The sequence below is a fragment of the Pyxicephalus adspersus genome, chromosome 1, assembly GCF_032062135.1.
Source record: "Pyxicephalus adspersus chromosome 1, UCB_Pads_2.0, whole genome shotgun sequence".
In the NCBI taxonomy this organism is placed as follows: Eukaryota; Metazoa; Chordata; class Amphibia; order Anura; family Pyxicephalidae; genus Pyxicephalus; species Pyxicephalus adspersus.
The window spans coordinates 72,463,142-72,485,554 of record NC_092858.1 but is presented as its reverse complement, the minus strand read 5'-3'; the positions used below and the strand labels follow the sequence as shown (position 1 = coordinate 72,485,554).

Here is a 22,413-nt window from a genome sequence, read left to right as displayed (position 1 = left end):
ACACACACACATTATTGTCACCTAAAAGCTCACTGTGATCATTTGAGTGTTGGCATTTTGGGATTTTAAAGTGACCAAAAATATTACAGTAATAACGTTAATGAACAGCTATACTGTGAGGTAAATTAAAACCAAGGGTCCACTGCAAATTGTTAGCTGTAGCAGTTTGCCATATGTATGTGATTTTAGTTATAAATATTTTTAGGTTTTTTACCCTTAAAAGAAAAGCACCTTTATGGGTATTACCACAAAAACTGATTCTTTTTACACTCACCCCTTCTCCAATGGCACCAGTTTCACAAACTTCAAGGTGAAAAACAGTTTTACCGTTCCATTGCTATAAAATGGATCATTAATACTATTTTTTTATAACATTGAAAATTCCTTGCAAGTACCTAAAACATTAAAGCAGCTTGCCTTAGAAGAACCTTTCAAGAATTCATTTAGCTTTTTTCCCCCATTTTAGCAAAACAACTGATGGCACTGTTAATTAAAATTATATACCCAACTGTGAGAAATACATTAGGAACCATAACAAAAACAATTATGTATGCAAGAACTTTAAATATAAACAGGTCTGGGAATGTAAAGGCACAATTAATGTTTAAGTGACTTACAATTGACAATTTATAACAAAACTCACTTATAATTGTCTGTTCTGGATTTGAAAACTACCAGTTATTTTAACTTAACATTCAGCAATTACGGTTACATCAAAAATATATGTACAAAATTTCCCTGTTCAGTCATTGAAAGTGTTATAACAAGAATTCCAAGGATTTTATTACTATGAATCTCCAAGTGCAAATCTGTCCTCAGACGTCCGGTCATAGAAATGACTGAGGTTCGTATTCCCTTCATTTTCATCATAATGATAAAGATTTCCTCTGTACACTCATGGTAAAAGCAAGTCTCAGTAGCACACCTTCACATAAATTAGACAGCAGGCCGTTCAGCAGAAAATCCTTATGCCTGCTAGAACAGCAGTGGAGCAGCAGGAAAAGAGTTGTCAAATTAAAATGAAGATCCGTGGAAAGGATAGTGGGCAGGTGCCAAGTTCACTAAAACAAAATTTCTTCTTGTTGGCAAGCCAAGGCTCTAAACCTAACACCAACATCACTTGTCAAGCCCTAGGAGATGAAAAAGAACAAACAATATTTTAAAAGTGATATTGAAATACATAAATACATTCAAAGTTACTTCAGCAGAACGCTTAACAAACCAGTGTGCACTCAACTAAAATGTTCCTTACTCAATGGACAGTGACGGAAAAATGCTAAATGCAAGAATATCAAACCTAAATATGAAAGTTACTAACTTGGAACAACTATGAGATCAAAACTGCACACCTAATTTACTTTTTTAGTCACTTCAGAGTATTAAAGCAATGTATTATATGGCTCTCTTTTTTTTTAGTCAATTTGTCCTGTTGACCACTGTCAGAGAAGATTTCCAGCAAGAATCTTACATTGTACAATAAACTGTATGAAATGCTAAAGTTTTAAAGTAAAGATACCAGTGACTGTTGATCCAGGGAACACCGGAATGCCTCACAGGATCAGGAAGTAATTTTTCCCTGTTTTAGGTTCAAACTAACTATGCAACTGCTATTTATATATTCTGTTGAAAAGGAGCGGCAGTTCCTGTTTCACCCAAATATCTGCTGCAACGGGACAGGATTCATTCATAGAAAAGTATTTAGGAAAGAAGAAGAGGGGATTTTTTGGCTAAATATAGTAAAATATATATTTCCACAAAGAAACAGCATATAAGCATATAAACATGAGTTACACTGATTTAGTTAGGTTTACCAACTCCCATTTAGCATCACAGGGTTGGAATTATAAGACTAGACAGCAAGTAACTACTTCTGTATAAATCATAGAGCGTTTGTAGCTGCGAGTATTAAGAAACGTCTTGAAACCCAATGCGTTTCACCTTATGGCTTCCTCAAGGATATATAGACATGGGTAAATTGTATTTCATAGGAATTTACAATCGTGAAGATAAATTCAAATGGACATGGTTGGTGCAAAAGAGGTCAGAAATTATGGCACAAATATTGGATGAACACTAGGAGAAGCTGTTCCCTGTAACCATCAAGGTAGGAGCTGGTGAACAAAGCTGGTTCCTTAGCTTGATCAACGGTTAATAGGTTGAACAAAAGGTGGAGGTGGAGTTTCAAACCTATAATTCAGGACAAAATGAGCCCAATTCATTAAAGATCTTAAAGACTGGAGAAGTCTGACTATTATAGGGGACTTGGGTCATCCAGCAAACCTGTTCGAGTCTAACAGAGGTTTCAGACTGGGATTAAGATTCACCTTCAAGCAGCATTCATTTATGAACCAGTTTTGAATAATTTTCTTGGGGTAATTGGGTGCACACCACTAATGGTGTTTCCCATGATGGCCAAAAGGTTCAATATTAATCTTAGGCTAGGTACACACTTGCAATAATGGTCGATAATAAACCAACGACTAACAACAGGTCTATTATGCACAATTATTTATAATGATTCTATAGTACATGATTCTGTACATGCTGTAACAATATGATCGTTCAAATATAATCCACTAATAATATACACACACTAGATACGATTCTTTGAATGATGCAGGAAGTGATGTGTACAGGAGAAAGTGTACCACAGAACCATCCACAATCACTACATGACTGTACACACAATAGATAGTGAACAACTGTCGCCCAAACGGATCCACCAGGGCGGTCGTTTGTTTCCGGTGACAATCCTAGATCATCGGTGTTGTTGTGTACTTTTTTTGTTAATGATTATCGAACAATCGGTCGTTAATCGTTTGTTTCCAACAACAATTATTGCACGTGTGAACGTAGCCTTAATCTGAAAACCTTTTTCCATGAGTTTGGAAAGTCTACCACATGCTGTTAGGCAAACTCCAAAGAGTTTCTCATTTTCTTTAAGCAACCCTTTTTTTACTGGCCTGTCTTCCATAATCCTCAAGTATAATGAGTGGAGTATACGACTTAAAGTGGTCCTATGGCCAGATCACCCCCCCGCTTTTACCTCTGCTGTGAACTTTTGCAGGTGTCTTAAGCTACGTACACACGTCAGATTTTTATCGCCCGATAATCGGCATCGGACAATTATCGGGCGAAAATCTGCCGTGTATACAGTCGGTGTCGTCCATCGTCCGGACGACCGACCTGCCGGATCCACAGACGATGGACGACAGCCGATCCTAATGAAATCTTTTAAAAACACATTCAAGGATGTTTAAAACAAATAAAAAACAGGAATAAAAAGGGTTGTGTATATTGTCTGGACCTCAGTTTTAATCTCGCTGGTCTCAATACATTTAAATGCAGCCTATAAATCCAATGATGGAGTAGTGGCTCATCAAGCAAACTCATTTTAGATATCTTTTCTTGTGTAATAGAGTTTACTTTATCATCTCATTCAACTTGTTATCTAAATCTATGTCCCTAAAGGATAATTTCTACTCAGAAAATATTTTAGGTTAAACTTAATTAGCAATAATCAGTCCTAACTTTTTATAAAAGGTGTAGTAATTAATACACATGTTTCCCTTTCACCAATTACAAAGAACGTGCCTTTTATATCTGAAGTAAATTGAATGTGAAGGACAACTGGTAAACTTAATTATAGCTATAACCCAATACCTTACTAGTGGAAGAACTTAATTATATTTATGCACAACGGAATGCAGGCCTTAATAACCTCCCTTCCATTTCAGTACATTAGCTTATGGCACCCTCATGTGGTAACTGCATTGTGTTTCAAAGTCTAAAACGTGAAAGCTTGCAAAATACAGACGGATACGGAGCATTTCAATGCCATATACTTGGAATTTAACAAGTAAGTCTGCAGTTATTAAAAAGCCAACAAAAGAAATACTACATGTTGAATTTATGATGGATAAAGTGTACCAGTTTATTCAACAAATCAGTACAGGTAGTCCCCGAGATAAGGACATCAGACATACGGATGTTTCCTAGATACGAACTGGGCTTCCCTGCTTGCTTGTGTGCAGGACAGAGGCAGTTTGCATGACTTGCAGAAGAAATCTTTTGCTAAACACAGCTGAGGTTGTGGGTGATCTTATGGGATGAGCTGTTCTTCAAGCTTTTGTAAGAGTGTTAGAATATGTGCAGTATATCAGTCAATAGACAAAATAATTATAATACAGTGTTCTCCCCAGTATTTTTTTTAAGCTGGGTGGGAAATATTTGTAGCTGGGTGGTCAAAAAATGGCCTAAGCAAGACATGACAAATTTAATGTTTCTAAATGTTGGCATAGGAAGTCCTGTAATTAGTCAGCTTTCTAATGCCCACCACCTTAGTATGTCCATCGTCTTTGTATTATGCCCACCTGTTAGATCCTACTTTTCAGTAACGACCCAAAAACAGCTGTGTGGTTACTGAAAAAGTGGCAGCTGGTGCGCCTGGCAGAAGGGGGCTGGGGAGAACAATGCAATATAATATTATTTATAATTTACAGCAGCAATAAGCAGATTATAAATGGTAGAAACAATAAAAAAAGATGCAGTGCCGACACCAGAGATTTCCAGTTCACACAAAAGCACAATAGAAGCAGCAAAGGCGGATTGTGTTAATCAGACAGGAAATGAAAGGCCGCCCTAAGGTATATTGATATGTTCTCTTATACAAGACCAAACTTTCCTGCAGTATCAACTTAGTTCCCCATCTGGCACAAGGCTACATTAACCCCCCCCCCCCTATTTACCAGCACATATACTCTCACACATCCTGGACATCCAGAGCAGGACTATAGCACTGATCTTTTTCTTACCATACAAACATTTCGAAACAAAAAATATTAGGAAACTACACACAGGTCCCTGTGCTGTTCAACTTCAGTTCTCAAGAGCCAGGATCTGCACATGTTTTATGTATTTCTTAAATAGACAATCTTTAGAATTGTAAGCTCCTTTGGGCAGGGTCCTTTCCTCATCCTGTTTCATCATTTGTATCCGTCTGTCATGTGCAACCCCCATTTAATTTACAGCGCTGCATAATATGTTGGCACTTTTGAAATAAAGTTTATTAATAATACAGACAGCAGCAAATTTAGTAAGATGTGGTTTACAGAGTCAGAAAATGACTGTTCAAAATGGAACCCCTGGACTGTAAATGACCCTTGAGAACTGGAGTCGGATAGCCCTGGTCTTAGATATTAATTGCTCACAAATGAACAGCTGACAATGAATCAGATAGTTCACCTTCTATTTATTCTGGGAAATTATGCAGCAATCTCATCACATTAGTGCTTCTAAGTATCCCATTCATCAGGCTTCCAAGCAGTCTATCCACCTCCAGTTAACAGGAGCATATCTTCTAGTGAACTCTATCAGATGATGTGCACTAGGCACACACTGGTGTGGTGCAGACTGTACTACTTGTTCCTCTGTCAGTCATTAAAAATATCAGCATGTGTATAGTCTACTTGTAGGTCAGCATGAAGCCTACAAACACAATATTCTGAGATTGCTGCACAGCTTCCCAATAGCTAAGTGGTACCATTTATTTTAAACAATACTTAATAATCTTTGATTTTAGATGTAACCTGATCATGTCATTACAAAAAATGTTTTTGCTGTGAAAAAAAAATCATAATTTCAAGGCAGAATTTTTGGTAATAGGCCCATTTTCACCAAGCAGCAATTTTACAGATAAACATAGCATTGTCACATTGCTGGGGTCACAGGAACATATGGAACATATGGAACATGCTGCAAGTGAACGACAAACATACAATTTTAGGTATAACTTGGAAAATGTGTTTTAAATCTGCCTGTTGACTGTGTGGAGTTCCCTTTTATATTTTATACCATGTACCTCTTTATAATTTATATCAGTATAAAGGCAATTACCAAATGTATTTAAAAAAGTAAAAAAAAATGTATCTAGTGAATATCCTTTCAACAAATATATGTTTCATGGTGACATTAGTGTTGCCTCAAACTATGAAATGTTGAAGTACCCAGCCGCATAACTCTTCAAACCTATTCATGTTCTTGCTCCTCCACACACAGATAACCTGCCAGGACAGTGTGTGACAAAAAGACAACTGCATCCTTGAAGCCCCACTCCTGCATATAGGTCAGTGTTATCTGGACTTTGCAGGCTGTCTTCATGTGGTAGAAAAGGTCCTGTAATATACTAAACACAGCCTATTGTCAAATTTACTTAAAACAAAGATGTTATTTATTGAAATCTGGACCCGGAATTTGATATTTTTTTTCATGGTGGTTGGTGGTGATTAGTACATGCCCGGCAATGTCAGTAAGCCCAGAAATAAATAGTTATAATCATTCATGGGAAAAGACCAAACACCCAAACGTTACCATTTCCATTGGTTGAAGGTTCAGAGCTTTCCCAACCCATAGATTTTTGGACTGCCTTTTTCCATCGAGCATAGCGGAATTCACTTTCTGAAAGATAACATTTAACAACAGATCATGAAGAGTTTTGTTGGCATTCTTGCAAACACAGCAAAAATGTTATGTGCTCTTCACCTTCTGGATTAATCTGTGGCTCGAAGCGTTCACAAGTCACAGCAGTCAAGTCTCCAGGGTTCAGACTCCAGACACCCACTCCTTCAGCGGCTCCAGCAGCCATAGCGGCTCCTAATGCGGTAGTTTCAGGCATGGAAGGTTTTACTGAGAAAAGAAAACCCATCAGATTCATACCTTCTACACAAACAGATAAGAAGAACTGATTTCTTAATGTTTACTTAAAATTCACGTGAACAAAAGTGTTACTTTTAAAGCAGAACTTTAGCCCATAAATATCTAATATAAGGCAGGTATAGTGAATACTATATAATATGTCTCTGCCCGTTAAGCTGTCTGGCTGCAGAGTGAAATATACTCACCAAATCTCTCCCAGGCTTAGCAGAGAGATTTGTTGAGTAAATCAGGGGAAGCATTAGGCATTGAAGCCTCTCTTGTTCGTCCAATCACATGAACAGGTCTGCATTATAGTAATGTGACCCAAGAATCAAGTTCTAATGTGTGGGCATTGCTGGACTGTAATGAACACTGCATATACTTCCACATTTCTCAGACTAACCGTCATGACTCTGTAAGGCGAGAGTTCCCATATTGAGCACCATGTCAGTAGGAGTAAACAATGTACCTAGAGTTGGCCATGCTTAGCTAAAAAAGGCATGGAAGGTCAGGCCCCAGGAAAATGCAAAAATGATTTTAGAGACAAGCTAATAAAGATAAAAAAAGCACTCCCAGCAATACCTTTAACATTACTTTTACTATTGAACATTTCAAACAATAAAAACCTTATTTATTCCAGGACTCTTGTATTCCACTCCAATGAAAAGTCAGTTAAAAAACATATGTAAAATAGAAACTATAGCAAAATCTTATATAATAACAAACCACTTTAAAAAAACATTGTATGGCGCTGCATGTGTCATAGCAACACTAAGCAATGTATAATTCATTCACATTACATAAACAAAATGCACAGTCCTCTATTAGGAGTCATAATTCATGTTTTTACAAAATATCAGATTTACAAAACCCGGGAAAAAAATGTAATGAAGTCATTATAAGGGAACATGTATGTTGTGTATAGGTTAAGCTTATCCTCTCGAATATTAGATCCATAGGATTATCAAGATTGATATCGGCAAACACCCAAAAGTAATGAACAGCCAACAAATTTCAGCACAGCGCCCGTGTCACAAAAGAAAGCCATTCACCCGACACCTATTCTGTCATCATCTCTATTACTTAAAAATTGTTATTAAATAAAAATGGATTTATAAATAATTACACAGTAAATGTGGAAATATTGTTTTATGCATCATAAAGTTTATTTTTAATAAAAGACTGTGTTTATATTTCTAATAATAAATAACATATGTACCAAAAGCCATAAAGCTCATAGTTTTTTTTATAGTTTACATACTAATGACTAAGAATTATGGTATGTGCAAACATAAAAAAAACTAAAACATTCAACACTTTCCCCCTAACTAGCATGCATTCATACAAACATGCTTACCTACGGGGATGCATAGAATATCAGCCTGTAACTGCATTAGGATCTTATTGTTTGTCATGCCACCATCCACTTGTAGCTGGCTCAGTGGAATCCCACAGTCTTGGTTCATTGCATCGAGAATCTGGTATTTAAAGAAAAAGATGCAGAGACTATAGGACAAACACAATGGTTTTCAGGACAGAGACTAGATGCAGAAACTAAAGCCATTCTTAGCAGGTTTGTCTGCCATTGCTTGTTGGCTAGTGGAATACAGTTTATTGAAGTAGGATAGGATGGATTGATGATCCTTTACAAATACAAAAGATTTAGGCCTATTTCTTTTAAAATAAAAATTAACATTCAAAGAAAATATGTATGCCCCATGCATGCTTCCAAACACCATAGTTCTCTTGGAACCCGAATGGAAATACGTGGGAAAATGATGGGCGATTTCAGTACAGGGCAGAAACTAAGGCTGAGTTTATTACATTTCTCTAGAAAGATTAATCTAGCATGAGGTTATTTCCCCTAAACCTGGAAAAAAAATCTGGACATCACAATTTTCTATCCAACACATTAACATTGGCGCTGCTTTAATAAAGCTTTTCAAGGCTGGAGAGGATACAATTTCATCAGTAAAGCTGGGTGATCCAGCACCCATGGAATTCATTTCTCCAAAGTAATTTGCTATTTGTTAGCAAACATTTTCAATTCTGGACTAGATCCATTCCAGGATTGTTGTATCATCCAGGTTCACTGATTAAAGTGTATCCTCTCCAGTCTTGGAGAGCTTTAATAAATCAGGCACAATAAGCCATAATACAGCATGATATGCCTTGGCTTTCACAGAATTAAGCATAAATGGTGTGAATCCAATAAATGATCGTTAATGGATTATTTATAGCAGAACAGTACAGCAACATCCAAGGGGTACGTGGTTAGTTCTACAATTTAAAGAAAAATGTGCTAGAGACTTTTTTCCCCCAGTTTACCATCACTGGAACATATCAAGTAATATTATTGTCATTGGAAAAAACACTCCCTCTAACATTCAGATTTACTATTTATAAAGCAGTGATTCCCTTAATCATTTCCTGGAGGAGAATCCTCCAGGTCCATGTGTTTCAATGGCAGTAATTAATTCTCCAACAGGGAATGTCAGAATAGACCCCTAAAAGAAATTTAGTTTTTTTCCCCCGAAAAAAATACTATTAGGCAGCATTCTTAGAGGAAACTCACGCTCACGCCACGGTGTATATTATGTCATATATGTTACCCAGTATTTATACAGCATTAACATCTGTGCCTCTCCTCAGTGATGGTAAATGATTATACCCAGATAAATGCTTTCATTTATTTTGTGGAGAACTGCTTTATCAAAAGAAAAAAAATACTGCAGTCTTCATATTTGCAGATCCCCTACAACAATTCGGTGAGACATGTCTTCTATATCATATTCCTAGGTGCTCCATCAACATTCTATTTCAACGTAACATCATATAAGGGGTCGAGTCCAGTATAAGTATATGAATGTACAGTTGTTCACAGAAAGAAGGATCTCTTTTTGCGGTCAAGGCCACAAAAGTTGCAGTGGGGTTGTATTTAGAAACCTTTTATAGACCTAATTATTTAGGAAGGAAGTATATGGAAGTTTTAAAACTAGAATTACCACAGCCAGGAATTGCTGACAGATAAGTACTATGCTAGTTTAGAAACTATTTTTACTGAAAAACAATATAGAAAACTGAAAATGACACATTACAAAAGAATAGGCAATAAAGAATTGCAAAACATTTTTAATAAGCTTTAATATGCTAAGTGAAGCAACCCACAGAATATCCATTTCTAGAACCTAACCAATTCTAGTTTGCTGCAGTCAGGTCAAAGCAAAATGACTTGTGGCTCTGTGTTATGAGTTATGGCACTCTACATATTGCTTTTCTTGAACAAGCCTGCAGGAAAATGTAAAGCTTTGGATTTATTTGTTTTGGTTTTCAAATAAGGGTAAAATAAAATTAACTGACATCAATGTCAAATAACCCATAATAATTTTATATATCCCTTAAAGCATGGCACACAGAGGTTTTAAAGTAAATGCAGATTTTTCTTACCTCTCTGGTCTGAAAACACACAGCTTCAAGAGCAGCAAATGCTATGTGGTTCTTGTTTGTAAATTGAGTGAGCCCACAGATGATTCTAGAAACAAACAAAAAGCAGATAATCAGGTGAAACACTTTAAACTAAAGCTGGCCTATAGACATTAAAGGATAGTTGTATGTGCAGACACAATGTGACTTCCCTCATATCTCTGCTTTGGACAAACATAGAATTAGATCAGAGTTTCTCATTCAGGATTCCTCCAGAGGTTGCTAGGGGTTCCTTCATCAACGAGCAGTTTGTGACTCTCACGTAAGTTTAACTGATAGCGAAATTTTTGGCTACCTCTAAGGGTGACATTCTTCCTACTGACCACCACAGTAATAATATACTGTAAGCTGTGCATATAAAAATTATAGCAGGGGTTACCTGGAGACCTAAAAGTTATTTCAAGGGGTTCCCTCATTATATAGGTTAAAAAACACTGATTTAGATCAATGAAGAGCAGAGGTGGTGGATACTGGCTGGCTGAATCAGTAATATTAGTTTTAAAATAAAAGCCGATTTTAAATAAAAATTGAGACTTATTACTGAACTAGTTTTTAAATCTATAATTATCTGCAAACTCTACATGATTTTTTAATTCTTGCTTAAAAAAACTAGTTCAAATGGAAAATCAATTATATAATTTACCTGCAGATATATTCAAATCTATTTTAAACATCTTTAGAAGTTTAAAATAATGTTAATTTGTATTGCAAGATCTAGGCTTTCATGCAATCACTTATTAAATCTATGGCTGCTGCTCAGAGCTTCCAATTTTCCCTGCATGTCCATGGGGGTCAAATTAGCAAACCAGCATGGCTTCTTCTCCAAGGTTCAGCTAAGAAACTTCTCACTGATCTTGATCATGAATTAGTTTTTTGAGTAACTTTAACGGTTGACTTTGCATTAGCGTTACATTCTGTGACAGAGATGTGAAGTTTTGTAGTACATCTAAAACATATATAACAATATTTCTAGCACTTCTGCAGATCTTACAAAACAGCATAGAATGACCTGGAATGTAAGTCTGAGCTAACAAAATAACCTTTTTATTCAAACTGCTGTCTTTGAGAGGCTAAAACAGAAAGTGAAGTATTCAAGTGGCCCCATCCTGCTTCTCCTGCCAGAGTTCTATAGTATCAGGGTAAAATTCCATATTCTTACACGATTATCTTTATGTTGCATTTACAAAGAGCTGACATAATCAAAAGTGTTGTTCATAGTCCATATTTATGTTACTTATTATCCCTCCCATGATCCAATGGTCCTTTTAAAGCCATAGTCAAATATCACTAACATATAAGGCCAGTTTTAGGACAGCAGTATGTTTTGGGATGTGAGAGCAAACACATGAAGAACATACAAACTTTATGTAGACAATGTACTGGCCTAGATTTTGGGACCCTAATGCTGAAACAGAGTTCTAGACACTGAGCCTTCATGTATTCAAATAACATGCATATTGTTCTTTTATTAGAAAACAAAATATTTTAGAATTTTCCTCCTCTCAATCTGGTAGGCTAACTTGAGCTAGTTTATAGAAGAAAAAAAGAGAAACATGGATTACCATTTTCTATAAATGGGCCTGCACTTTTTTATTTCAATGTACATATAAGTTACTTTAGTTGGCAATGTAGGAAAGGCATTTCTAACAATCATATAGTAAGTCACAAGAATCTGTCATACCCTCTGGCACTGGGCTCCCAGTATGGTGCATACAGGCCTGAGAATGCTGGAACAAAATAGCAGCCATAAGATGTACCAGCTTCAGCAGCAAGCTTCTCTATAAAAACAAAACAAACACATAAATGATAATGTCAAATTTATTGTATGTCTTTTTAGAGTGTGAAAAAGGTATTTTGCATTCTTACCTACTTCCTCTGTGGTCTTAACAATGCCAAGGTTGTCCCTGAGCCACCGCACCACAGCTCCGGCTATGGCAACCGACCCCTAGAAAAATAAAACATTTTCAAAACAGATGACTAATAAATGTAGGTACATCTAAGTGTGTATGTGGAGATTTGGGTGGATGGTGGTTGGATAAATCCCCAAGGCTTTTATTCGTTGGGCTGAAATAAAAATATCCTTACATGGGCAGAATGCTTCTAAAAGCCTGATTTTTGCTTTCCATGGTGATCATTATATCGGAATAACATGAGCTTTCTGTTATTCTGTAGCTGTCCATATGGAGTAGAAGTAAATAGAAATGGATATTCAGGAATGGTTTCAATTTCAGCAGATACTTGCAAGTTGTAAAACATGACATGAGCACATATGATTTTATCTGTTAGTATTCTCATCTCTGCCTACATGCTTTTTCTGATACTGTAATGGGTAACTCAGTTCTGCTGCAATTATCTTAAAATAAAATGAAAATCAATACTTGTGAACTTAAACTGTGGGTTGATGTACCTGCAGACGTTATACCATCATTGTGCTTTTGAAACTGATGGACAGCTTAGTCCACCAAAGTCTATATAGAACAGTAAACTATATTCAGACCGTATAAAAATAATTTCTTCCAAAATAGGCTACCAGAAACTGAATTATCTTCACACTGGCACATAATTGAAAAAGTTGTAAACATTAAACACATAAAAAGGCTTCAATATTACTAACAGCAGAACATAAAACACAAGCTTTGCCTAGGAAATGTTTGCAAATAATAAAAAACTTACTTCAAGTGCATAACAAGCAGGCTTGTCTCTGCCAAGCTGATAAGCCACAGTGGTCAACAAACCATGATCAGACAGAACAGGCTATAAAACAAAACACAAAAATAGTATATTCACATTGCACAATGCAAGAACAAATAAGTATTTAAACAAATTCTTACAATAGACTGAGTATATAGGTCATGTTAATAGTATTGTTGGAGCAGATTGATAAAAACAGAAAAGCCCAACTCTCCAATTTTTGTGGGGAACATAGTGTGCTAGGTTTATTTTAGTACTTACTAAATATGTGAAGGGGAAGGTACTTTGTCATGTGATAACTACTATAAGAAATGATCCTCCGCCTTATAGTAAAGATCACAAGACCATTCAGACATGTGGCTATCCAGGAATGAAGCATGGAACACTTTCTATAATAATAACAGAAATATAGGAACTGCCATTGGTGACCTTTTTCTAAAGATGAAGGGTGCCTGGCCGTCGCTTCTATACTATGAAAGTCACTGACCTGAATAAGTATGGAGATATTGATAGATTATGTACATATATATGAGAAAAATCATGAACGAAGAACATGTGGCAGGCAACTAACTTTTCAGAAGACAAGATCAGCCATGGAAGCCTCAATATAATATTTACATTAAGCTGCCAAATTATACTATATATGTAGTCAGTGACTTTTAGAACCAACAGGAAATACATTTTAATTTCATTGTGGTTATATATGAGTAACCAAGAATCTAAATACAAACATATTTGTCATTGATAGAGAATCTATTAAAGTTACAACCTCAGCCAAAGAGATGATCAAGAAATGTTCAGACATTATTAGAGAATTTGATCTAGTTAACACAGATTTTCATTAATTCATTTATATATTCATCAGATGAATAGCTAGGCTAAAAAATTCCTCACCTTGGGTCCTGTATTACACAGCAAGAAACAGCCAGTACCATACCTGCAAGTAAAAAAAAAAATGGGTCAACCAAAAAAGTGGAAAACAACCAAAAAATTAATTTTACTTTTCTTGATCTAGTTTTACTAGGGACGGTTACTTGTGATTTTTCCTCAGTAACTTTGAGTGAAGATTAAAAGAGTTAGGGTGACAGGAATATGAAAGGATGGCTGTAACAGGAGACAGGAATATGAAAGGATGGCTAAGCTTGCTACAGCACACTGCTTTTAAATCTCAACTTTAAGCAATGCAAACTTTTCATCATTGCCTCTTTTGACAAGAATATCAGCTATCAAAAACATTGTGGTGGAATGCATGTACACATAATTTTGATTTCTTGATATTGTTATAGATAGATATAAATGTCTTTGGAAGAGAGTGGAATTGATTAGAAAAAGTACATCACAGTGAAAAACTGAAATATTGGTTTTAGGTGCATCTGGCCTTTCTACTTACGTGTTTTTTGCCTGTCCATCTTGGAAACACATTTGTCCAACAAGTGCAGCAGATTGGTCACCCAAGCACTGTAGAGGGAAAAAAATAGCTATGTATCCAATGTAAAAATAATAACATGTAAATATTGTGCATTGTAATAGCTTGCCTCCTCCAAAAAATCTATAATTTGTAATGATTATCATCTCATTAGAATGCATTGAGTCACTAACCCAGAACAAGTATGAAACTATTATGGCAAGAATCAACTTAGGACATCTAACCTTTATATTGATTGGAGTCAATAAAAAAAAAATTAAACTAAAAGTAATAGGTTGAACATAACTTCTAATAGCAGATTCATGCATGCATGCACATTAGTTAGCTGTTCAGTTAAAAGAAGGAATGGAGATACCAGAAATTGTTGCAGTTCATCACTGTACACAAAATATAATCATACAATGGAAATAAATCATCTTTTAGGTTAAAAAGAGGACAGGTGCTTTCAAAGTCTGTGAACAGTTCCCATGCAATATGTCAACACTCTTATGTGTAGAGTAGGTTAACTAGTCAACTCACCCCAGATACTGGAACACCAGTCAAGGCTCCCGATTTCTGAAATGAAAAAATAAATAAAATTAATAAAAGATCAGAAAACAAATATCTAGATTAGCCATGCTTCTGTAGAACGGGTGCACATATTTTTTTTCTATATTATCAGTCTTAAAGCAGCGCCCAAAATGACCACAACCAACAGCAAGCCAATATCTCTATAATATGTGTGTGGCTGAACAGGACATAATATTTGTGACTTTGTGTCCATACAGTTTCATCCACATAAAACAACCAAGCACCTTTCCAGTTATTGTTCGCTGCATATCTAACGTCCAAGTTTACAAAAAAGTGCTAAAATTATAAATCAGGACTTATCGTGTAAGTGGTAATAGAAATGCAACCATATTCTGGGAAACGGCCACATAAAACAGTAAAGTATCAGAGGGTACACTAGATGTTTGTTTGTGATTTCCTTAATAGGTTTTATTAAAAACAGTAGTTAATGTTCTATTAGATACATTAGGATAGAGAAACATAGTAAAAGCACAACAATTAAAGTGCTGTGCTGGTGTATTACTGGTATCTATCCCTGCACTCTAACTGGAAATTGCGTGGATTGTGCTCCAAGTGCGTGACACATGGCTGGTGAAGAGCTCAGCAAGAACCTTTACTCACCAGGCTAGAACAGATTTTCTATGGTAGGCAAAGACAAAAAGGACAGAGAAAGAGTTCACAAAGAAAAGTTATAGTTTGACCTGTTGCTATAAAAGAGATTTGTTGGGTCAAATAATACTGCAGGTAAAAGTAGAATAATGCTAGAAAAGTCTTTCATTGGGGTTAGCTGTATTAGCTGTATAGGGTAATATGTTTTCCTTGCATGAATGAAGACTTTACATTTATACCACCTAAAACTGCTACGCTCATCTTTTTCTGCCTACTGAAAGAACCAAATCAACCTTTGACATTTTGTAATATCTCCAACTTATTATAACTACCTACCAAACAGTAAAATATACCTTGATACATGCATAGGTCATCATTTAGCTAATGTGCCAAATATCTCATAACATTTTCTTTTAACGTATTCAAACACTAATCACTTATCTGTTCTCTTACACAGAACACTGAATTATCACTGGGTATGCTAAAATCCGAAAATTTACTAAAGTTATCAAGAGTATGGGGTCAGTATAATAGTAACAAGATTTGCATGCTTTGTTGTTTTTATATATATATATATATATATATATATACACATATACATATACATACACACATATACATACACATACATACATACACATATATTAATATATTTCACAAAGCTGTACATTTATTACCATTAGTCCATAGATCTCAGAACTGCTCCTCACTTTTGGCAGCAAACTCATAGGGATATCGAAAAACCTAAAATAGTAAACAAGAAATAGAGACTGTAAGTCCTGATTTTACCAGTAGGAAACCTTTGCTTTATTTATATTATTTATATTAAGAATAATAAACAGCATTTATATAGCGCCAACATATTACACAGCGCTGTGCATGAAAAGGGGGTTGCAAATGACAGACAGTGACACGAGAGCCGGAGAAGACCCCGCTTTAGAATACTTACAATTAAAATATATCTTTAAAAGGGAACACTATGAAGAACATTCCCCTGATTTAGGGAAGATTTCTACCTAATTTTGGTTGTGCACTTAGGAACAAACAGCCATAAAAACCTCACAGAGTTTGTGAAACTCCCCTACGTTATCTGAAAATGACAAAAACATTACACAGTTACACATTTAGGAGAAATTATTAAGGCTGTCTGTTCGGGGTCACATTTGGCAGACATGCTTTCAGTACACACAAGAAAAAACTGATCTTAGGGGTCATACCCAATATTCACTTAGAGGATGGGGCTGACAGGGGTGTTGAAAGACTATAGCATCAGAGTAGCAGTCTTGATTCATTTTTACACACTATAAATAAAAACAAAAAAGCTTTTTTGAGCATCCACCTGTGATGGATCACCTAGCCCAATAAACCTTCTTGATAACTAGCATATATTGTTGAGTGAACTGAAGACTTACTTGCAGAGTTCCACATCCCACTCCAGAGTGTTGATATTGAAGAGCATAGTTCTGCTGGCATTGGTCACATCAGTACAATGCACACCACCATTCTTCCCCCCAGTTAGGCTCTACAAATAGAAAGAAAATACTTATAAGAAAAAAAAATGTGCTACCCTCTATTGCCATCACTAATATATTAATCTCATCATAAAAGGGATAATCTAACAACTGTCATTCCTGTGTTTTTTCCTGTCCTTGTGTCATTTCCTGGATGTATTTGTGGGTTGGCAGAGCACCTAGGTATATCAAAGCACAACCAAAACTGGGTACCAGAAACAGATAATGGGTCACAAGTAAAGCGCACAAACAAATAATTCCCCAATTCAGTTTTATTTATGTCACATTATATAGCTTGTGTACCAAAGCTGCTGTTTAACTAATCTACATGTGTTACTGATAATGAAGGACCAAAGGCTAATGTTGGGATTTACAGAGATTAATGTCAGTCTGCCAGGTCCCTCCACTCACTAATCCCCTTTATCAAGAAAAACAAAATTAGAGATTATATATATATATATATATATATATATATATTCTTTTTTTTTTAATATCTACTGTAGAACTTGATGGACTTATTTCTTTTTTCAACCTAACCTACTATGAAACTATTTACTGTAAAATATAAATACAGCTTCTGTATCCTCAAAGCTTCCACAAACACTGCAAACTTCACTGAACTCATATTCAGGTAGCCAGTTCCACTTCTATTCCAATTATAGGTCACTATATGGTTGTTAGAATCAGCTTGGAAGGGATAATACATAAAACAATGTAATATTTCCTGGAAAAGAAAACACTCTCCAACTCTTCAAACTACAGATCAGATAGGTGATTAATCAGATAATCAATAGGGCTCAGTCAAATAAATATCTGTTAGAAGAAATACAAACCCATATAATCCAGGAGTCCACAGTTCCAAACATGGCTCGGCCTTCTTCCACCGCATGCCTGATTTCTTCCACATTGTCCAATAGCCATCTCAGCTTCACTGCACTGAAATAGGTACTTAGAGGTAGACCAGTTCGATTCTAAAATGACCAGATAATGGAGGGGGAAAAAAATCAAATAAAAAACCTTTATATCTATGGAAGTATTATGTATTCTGTATGGTAATTAAAAGGTTTTCATTTAACCAGCTTACTACCTAATGTACAATTTACTGCACTGCATTGCACTAAAACAAATTTCCAGCTTCAGATAAAACATTTCTGCATAGAGCAGGGAAGGGATAGAACATTTATAAGGTTTTCAATGCTGTTAGAAGTAGGTTTTATAACTTAAGAAATAAAGCATATCATTGTTATAATGTGGATATAATACATAGGGTATCTCACTATAGCCTCGCCCAGCGTGTTTCTACCTTTTTAAGATGGAGGAATTCTCTTTCGATAATTACTATAACCACAGTGTACAGTACATTAGTGTGGTGTTCAGTGGATGAATGCCTCTAACATTGCTGGCCATGGGAAAGAATGTCATCCTTACAGATAAACTGAGGACCACAAAAGAATAAGAAAGGACATGGCAATATTAGAGACCATACATTTCTATATACCATTGCAGGAACACAGCGATTGGGGCTCAGCAAACACTGAATGTTTTACATTAGAATAAAATATAGGGGGGACTTTCCCTTTCTAACTGGCTTTAAAGCAATATGTTTTTCTTATTCACAGTTGCAACTCCATTTGCTACAAATAAGACAATGACCTCAGTAGCATCATGAACATATTTTGCTTTATTCTTGCTCAGCCATTTGTCACCTTTTATTGTATGGATAGTGGTGTCACACTAAGAATTAAACTCAGCACTGCCTCCAGTTATTCTCTGCCATCAGCTAAGTGTCCACAATATGTCTGCATATACTACAGATAGACACTGCAGCTGCATATATCAAAGGAAAATGAACAAATCAGATGGCAAACCTTAGAATATAACTTTCTTTACAGGAAAAAGCCCAACACATCAGATAGCAATGCTCAAATGTACAGTATTTATAAAAGCTCAGATATAGAAATGGTAACTAAAAATCTATATTAAAATTCCACTGTTCCGTGTTAATTGTCCTCCAACCTAGGGAGAAATATATGCTTGCATTAAGGTAAGCCTGGCATTTGTAAAAATTAGAAGACCAGGTAAACCAAGTATTTATTAATCTGAGCTTGACAAAGTAATATTCAGTTGGAATGTATATGAACACATTTTCTAAATTCACAAATTGTTGCAAAAATATCTATAAAATGTTCCTAACCAGACTCCAGTTGCTTGCAGTTAGCAATGTATCCACAAGATGGCAGCAAATACAATTACTTGGAACAGACCTATTCTGAGTTTGACTGATACAGTTAGAATAGTCAAGTGTTCAGAATTCAAGATGTTTTGGGGAAAAAAAATCTCATTCTTCTGTCCTGTCCACCTCTAATCATACTGAGAAAAAAAAATACAAATGTTTACGCTACAATGGGAAAAAAAAAATGTATATTTGTATATTTGATTTCATTTTATCCTTTTAGTGCCAAGTTCTGCCCCTAACTAGAAAAAGCAAAGAACGGCATATTGGCAAGTTCTGTCGGCTCCTTAGTTGTTTATATTTTTTTTAACATTTTTTTCAAGCTTTTTTCCCTAACTATCAATATCAGAACATGTCACCTTGTAAGGGACGCTCCTTCATTTCATCAGCATTTTCCATCAGATGCTCCAGGCCCCATTTCACTAGCATGGTAGAACACAAGGTGTATAGCTGTGATTCATCTTTTATATAGGGCTGCAGAGACATCAGCCCTCTGTAGGTGGACATGCATGACTCTAGGATAAATGGCATGCTATATTGTGTAATGCTGGTTGTGGTATTATACATTAGAATGCATAGTACTCCAAGTTTGTTGGGAACAGGGCAGCACTCATAAAAAACTACCAGTTCTGAAAACTGATATGACGATCTTCACATATACTTTGCACCCGAACAGGTAGATCGTGTCCCTTGGTTAGCAAACCTATATTTCACACAGTGTTTAAGATACTCTTTAATTGGAATAAAGTTTCAAATTCCTTATAGAATATAAACCCGCATGTCTTCATATTGTGGGAAATATACAAGAACACACAAGAACAATGCAACACATAGTTGCCCTGGGCTGGAGGATTATGGAAAAGTGGTTTGATACATCATTATCAAACTCCTAGATACAAGTGTTTCTGAAAAAATATAGAAAACTCATTTTAATTGACCTTATGAACGTTGCTAGGGCATGCATTCCAGCTCTGTAGAAACAAAACTTCTCCACCTATTATTAATGCATGATGTTGGCGTATCTCTGAGATTATGCAAACAGAGCACCTCACCCATTCCTTTTGCCATCAGCAGAAATTTCAGACACACCTGGTTTAATTGGACAGATTTCAGGAATAGACCAGAAATTTTTAATTATCCCAAATATGCATTAGCTTGACACACATTTCTGCCTGCAGCTTCACCTTCCTGCATACCTGATGTATTCCATCTATCTTCCTTTGTCTACCCACCCACTATTTCTTTTCCCCCCTCTATAACTACATATTGCTCTTTTGAACTTTTCTTTATCATTCAAAAGGACAATGCAAAAAAACAAGTACTCCATTAGTTTCCCAGGGCTGGTGATCCATGGCTGTCATTTTTACATCTTGCCCCTACCACAAACATTACACCGATAACCTGTGTTGACTTTTATTAGGGAAAATTAATTAAAACATGAAACCTCATATAAAATTACCTTTATTAACTTACAATAAAAACATTTTAACAAAAAAAGGCATACAACTATAAATATAAATGTATTTTAATGTATTGGCTTTTTACAGACACCTGCCATTTACATTAAATTTCTCTGTCACCACTTGCTGTCCCTATTCACCTCTATGGATTTTCACAAAAAGTTTATCACAGCAGTATATTTAAACTGCTAAACTATTAGCAAACAAAATTATCAATGGGTATAATCTTGTTTATCGCATTTTTGTTAGTGATAAGAGACTCATCTGTAACTGCTACAATAACTGGTTGTGTAATTACAGGTCATAGTACAAGTGAGGGCTGCTCAAATCTAAATCTAAGAGAACTCTGTTCTTAAATTGGAATACATTTGAACGAGATATACTCTGCCATACACCTATACCCCCAAAATATATTTACTTATCCAGTGTATATCAAAAAAAATCAATAAACAGATAGTTGAATACACTCCATCTATGCGCTTTCAAGCACAATTTTGCCTCATCCCCAAAAGCCATATATGTTTATTTTAATCATCAAAAAACAGGGACATCGAGAGGCTAAAAAACAGTTTTTCCTTTGAATAAAACATTTATATCACATAAATTATACATACATATTAAAATCAATCAAAATCATATACATAAATCTCTTTATAATCTTAGTTGGTCTTCATTCCTTATCGCTATAACACATATGAGATATGAAAGCTATAACACATACACATTGCAAACTGATATCTGTGTGAACAAAATTTCAACCCACAAACAGAATTATTTTCTAAACAAATCAAAATCTAACCTACAATTTAAGGGAAATGGTCAGTTCCATGATTAACATAATTCTGTTTGTGGGTTGAAATTTTGGTCACACAGATAACAATTTGCAAAGTGTATGTGTTATAGCTCTCGTATCTTCTTCTCCTGATGAAGTGGACTGTTTCCACGAAACGCGTCGAGGAATGAATAAAGACCAATTAAGATTATAGATTAATGTATGTATATGATTTTAATATGTATGTATAATTGATGTGGTAAGTCAATCAACTATTGTTTTACTCAATTGGAAAATCGTTTTTTAGCCTCTGAAAGTCCCTATTTTTTAATTTTTTTAAAAAAACATATCAATAATATGGTAAATACATTCATTTTGATCTAGCTGTGATGAGGTTTTTCCGAGTTAAAGTCTGGGTAATTACCTGTGAATAAATAAGGAATTGCCTCCACAAAACATGCATTTTATATTATGAACACTGAAGACACACATACATTACATTCAGAACAGGTATCTTTGTTCTGGTTGGACCTTTAAAAGCCTGATCCTGATATACAAAAAATTGAAGTAAGATGAATAATTTTGAAGCGTAGGATCCCTGGTCTTCTACCTGAATTTTTTACCCATCACAATAAAAAGATTCACCCATCATCAGCCACATACAACATAACAGAAATATTCTCTTCTCAAGATGTCTTCTAGCTGTACCTAGAGTGATCTCCTTAGCTCACACACTTTCCTCTGATGTACACAAACACCTGTTTTCTTTTAAAAATTTGTCAGCGGAGTAATTCATCACACTGAGCCTGATTTATTAAAAGTGTATTCTCTCCAGCCTTGGAGAGCTTTATTAGTGAACCTGGGAGATCCAGAAAACCTGGAATGGATTTCTTAAAATCATTTGCTATTAGCTAGCAAATGTTTTGAATCCTGGACCAGATCCATTCCAGGTTTGCTGGATCACCCAGCTTCACTGATAAAAGTGT

General features: G+C 35.5%; 1 protein-coding gene across 1 annotated transcript in view; it reads right to left on the bottom strand.

The window, feature by feature from the left end:
• Nucleotides 1-544: 544 nt before the first annotated feature.
• GK (glycerol kinase) overlaps nt 545-22,413 on the bottom strand; it is a 44,169-nt gene continuing 22,300 nt past the window's right edge. The window contains exons 6-20 of the mRNA XM_072414176.1: nt 17,796-17,933; nt 16,864-16,973; nt 16,129-16,195; nt 15,464-15,481; nt 14,813-14,848; nt 14,258-14,325; nt 13,762-13,804; nt 12,850-12,930; nt 12,043-12,121; nt 11,858-11,954; nt 10,141-10,225; nt 8,051-8,171; nt 6,541-6,684; nt 6,370-6,456; nt 545-1,130 (exon numbers count right to left, since the gene is read on the bottom strand). Of these exons, the coding sequence (XP_072270277.1) occupies nt 1,117-1,130; nt 6,370-6,456; nt 6,541-6,684; nt 8,051-8,171; nt 10,141-10,225; nt 11,858-11,954; nt 12,043-12,121; nt 12,850-12,930; nt 13,762-13,804; nt 14,258-14,325; nt 14,813-14,848; nt 15,464-15,481; nt 16,129-16,195; nt 16,864-16,973; nt 17,796-17,933 (1,188 nt within the window). The 3' untranslated portion in view covers nt 545-1,116. The remainder of the gene's footprint in view (nt 1,131-6,369; nt 6,457-6,540; nt 6,685-8,050; nt 8,172-10,140; nt 10,226-11,857; nt 11,955-12,042; nt 12,122-12,849; nt 12,931-13,761; nt 13,805-14,257; nt 14,326-14,812; nt 14,849-15,463; nt 15,482-16,128; nt 16,196-16,863; nt 16,974-17,795; nt 17,934-22,413) is intronic.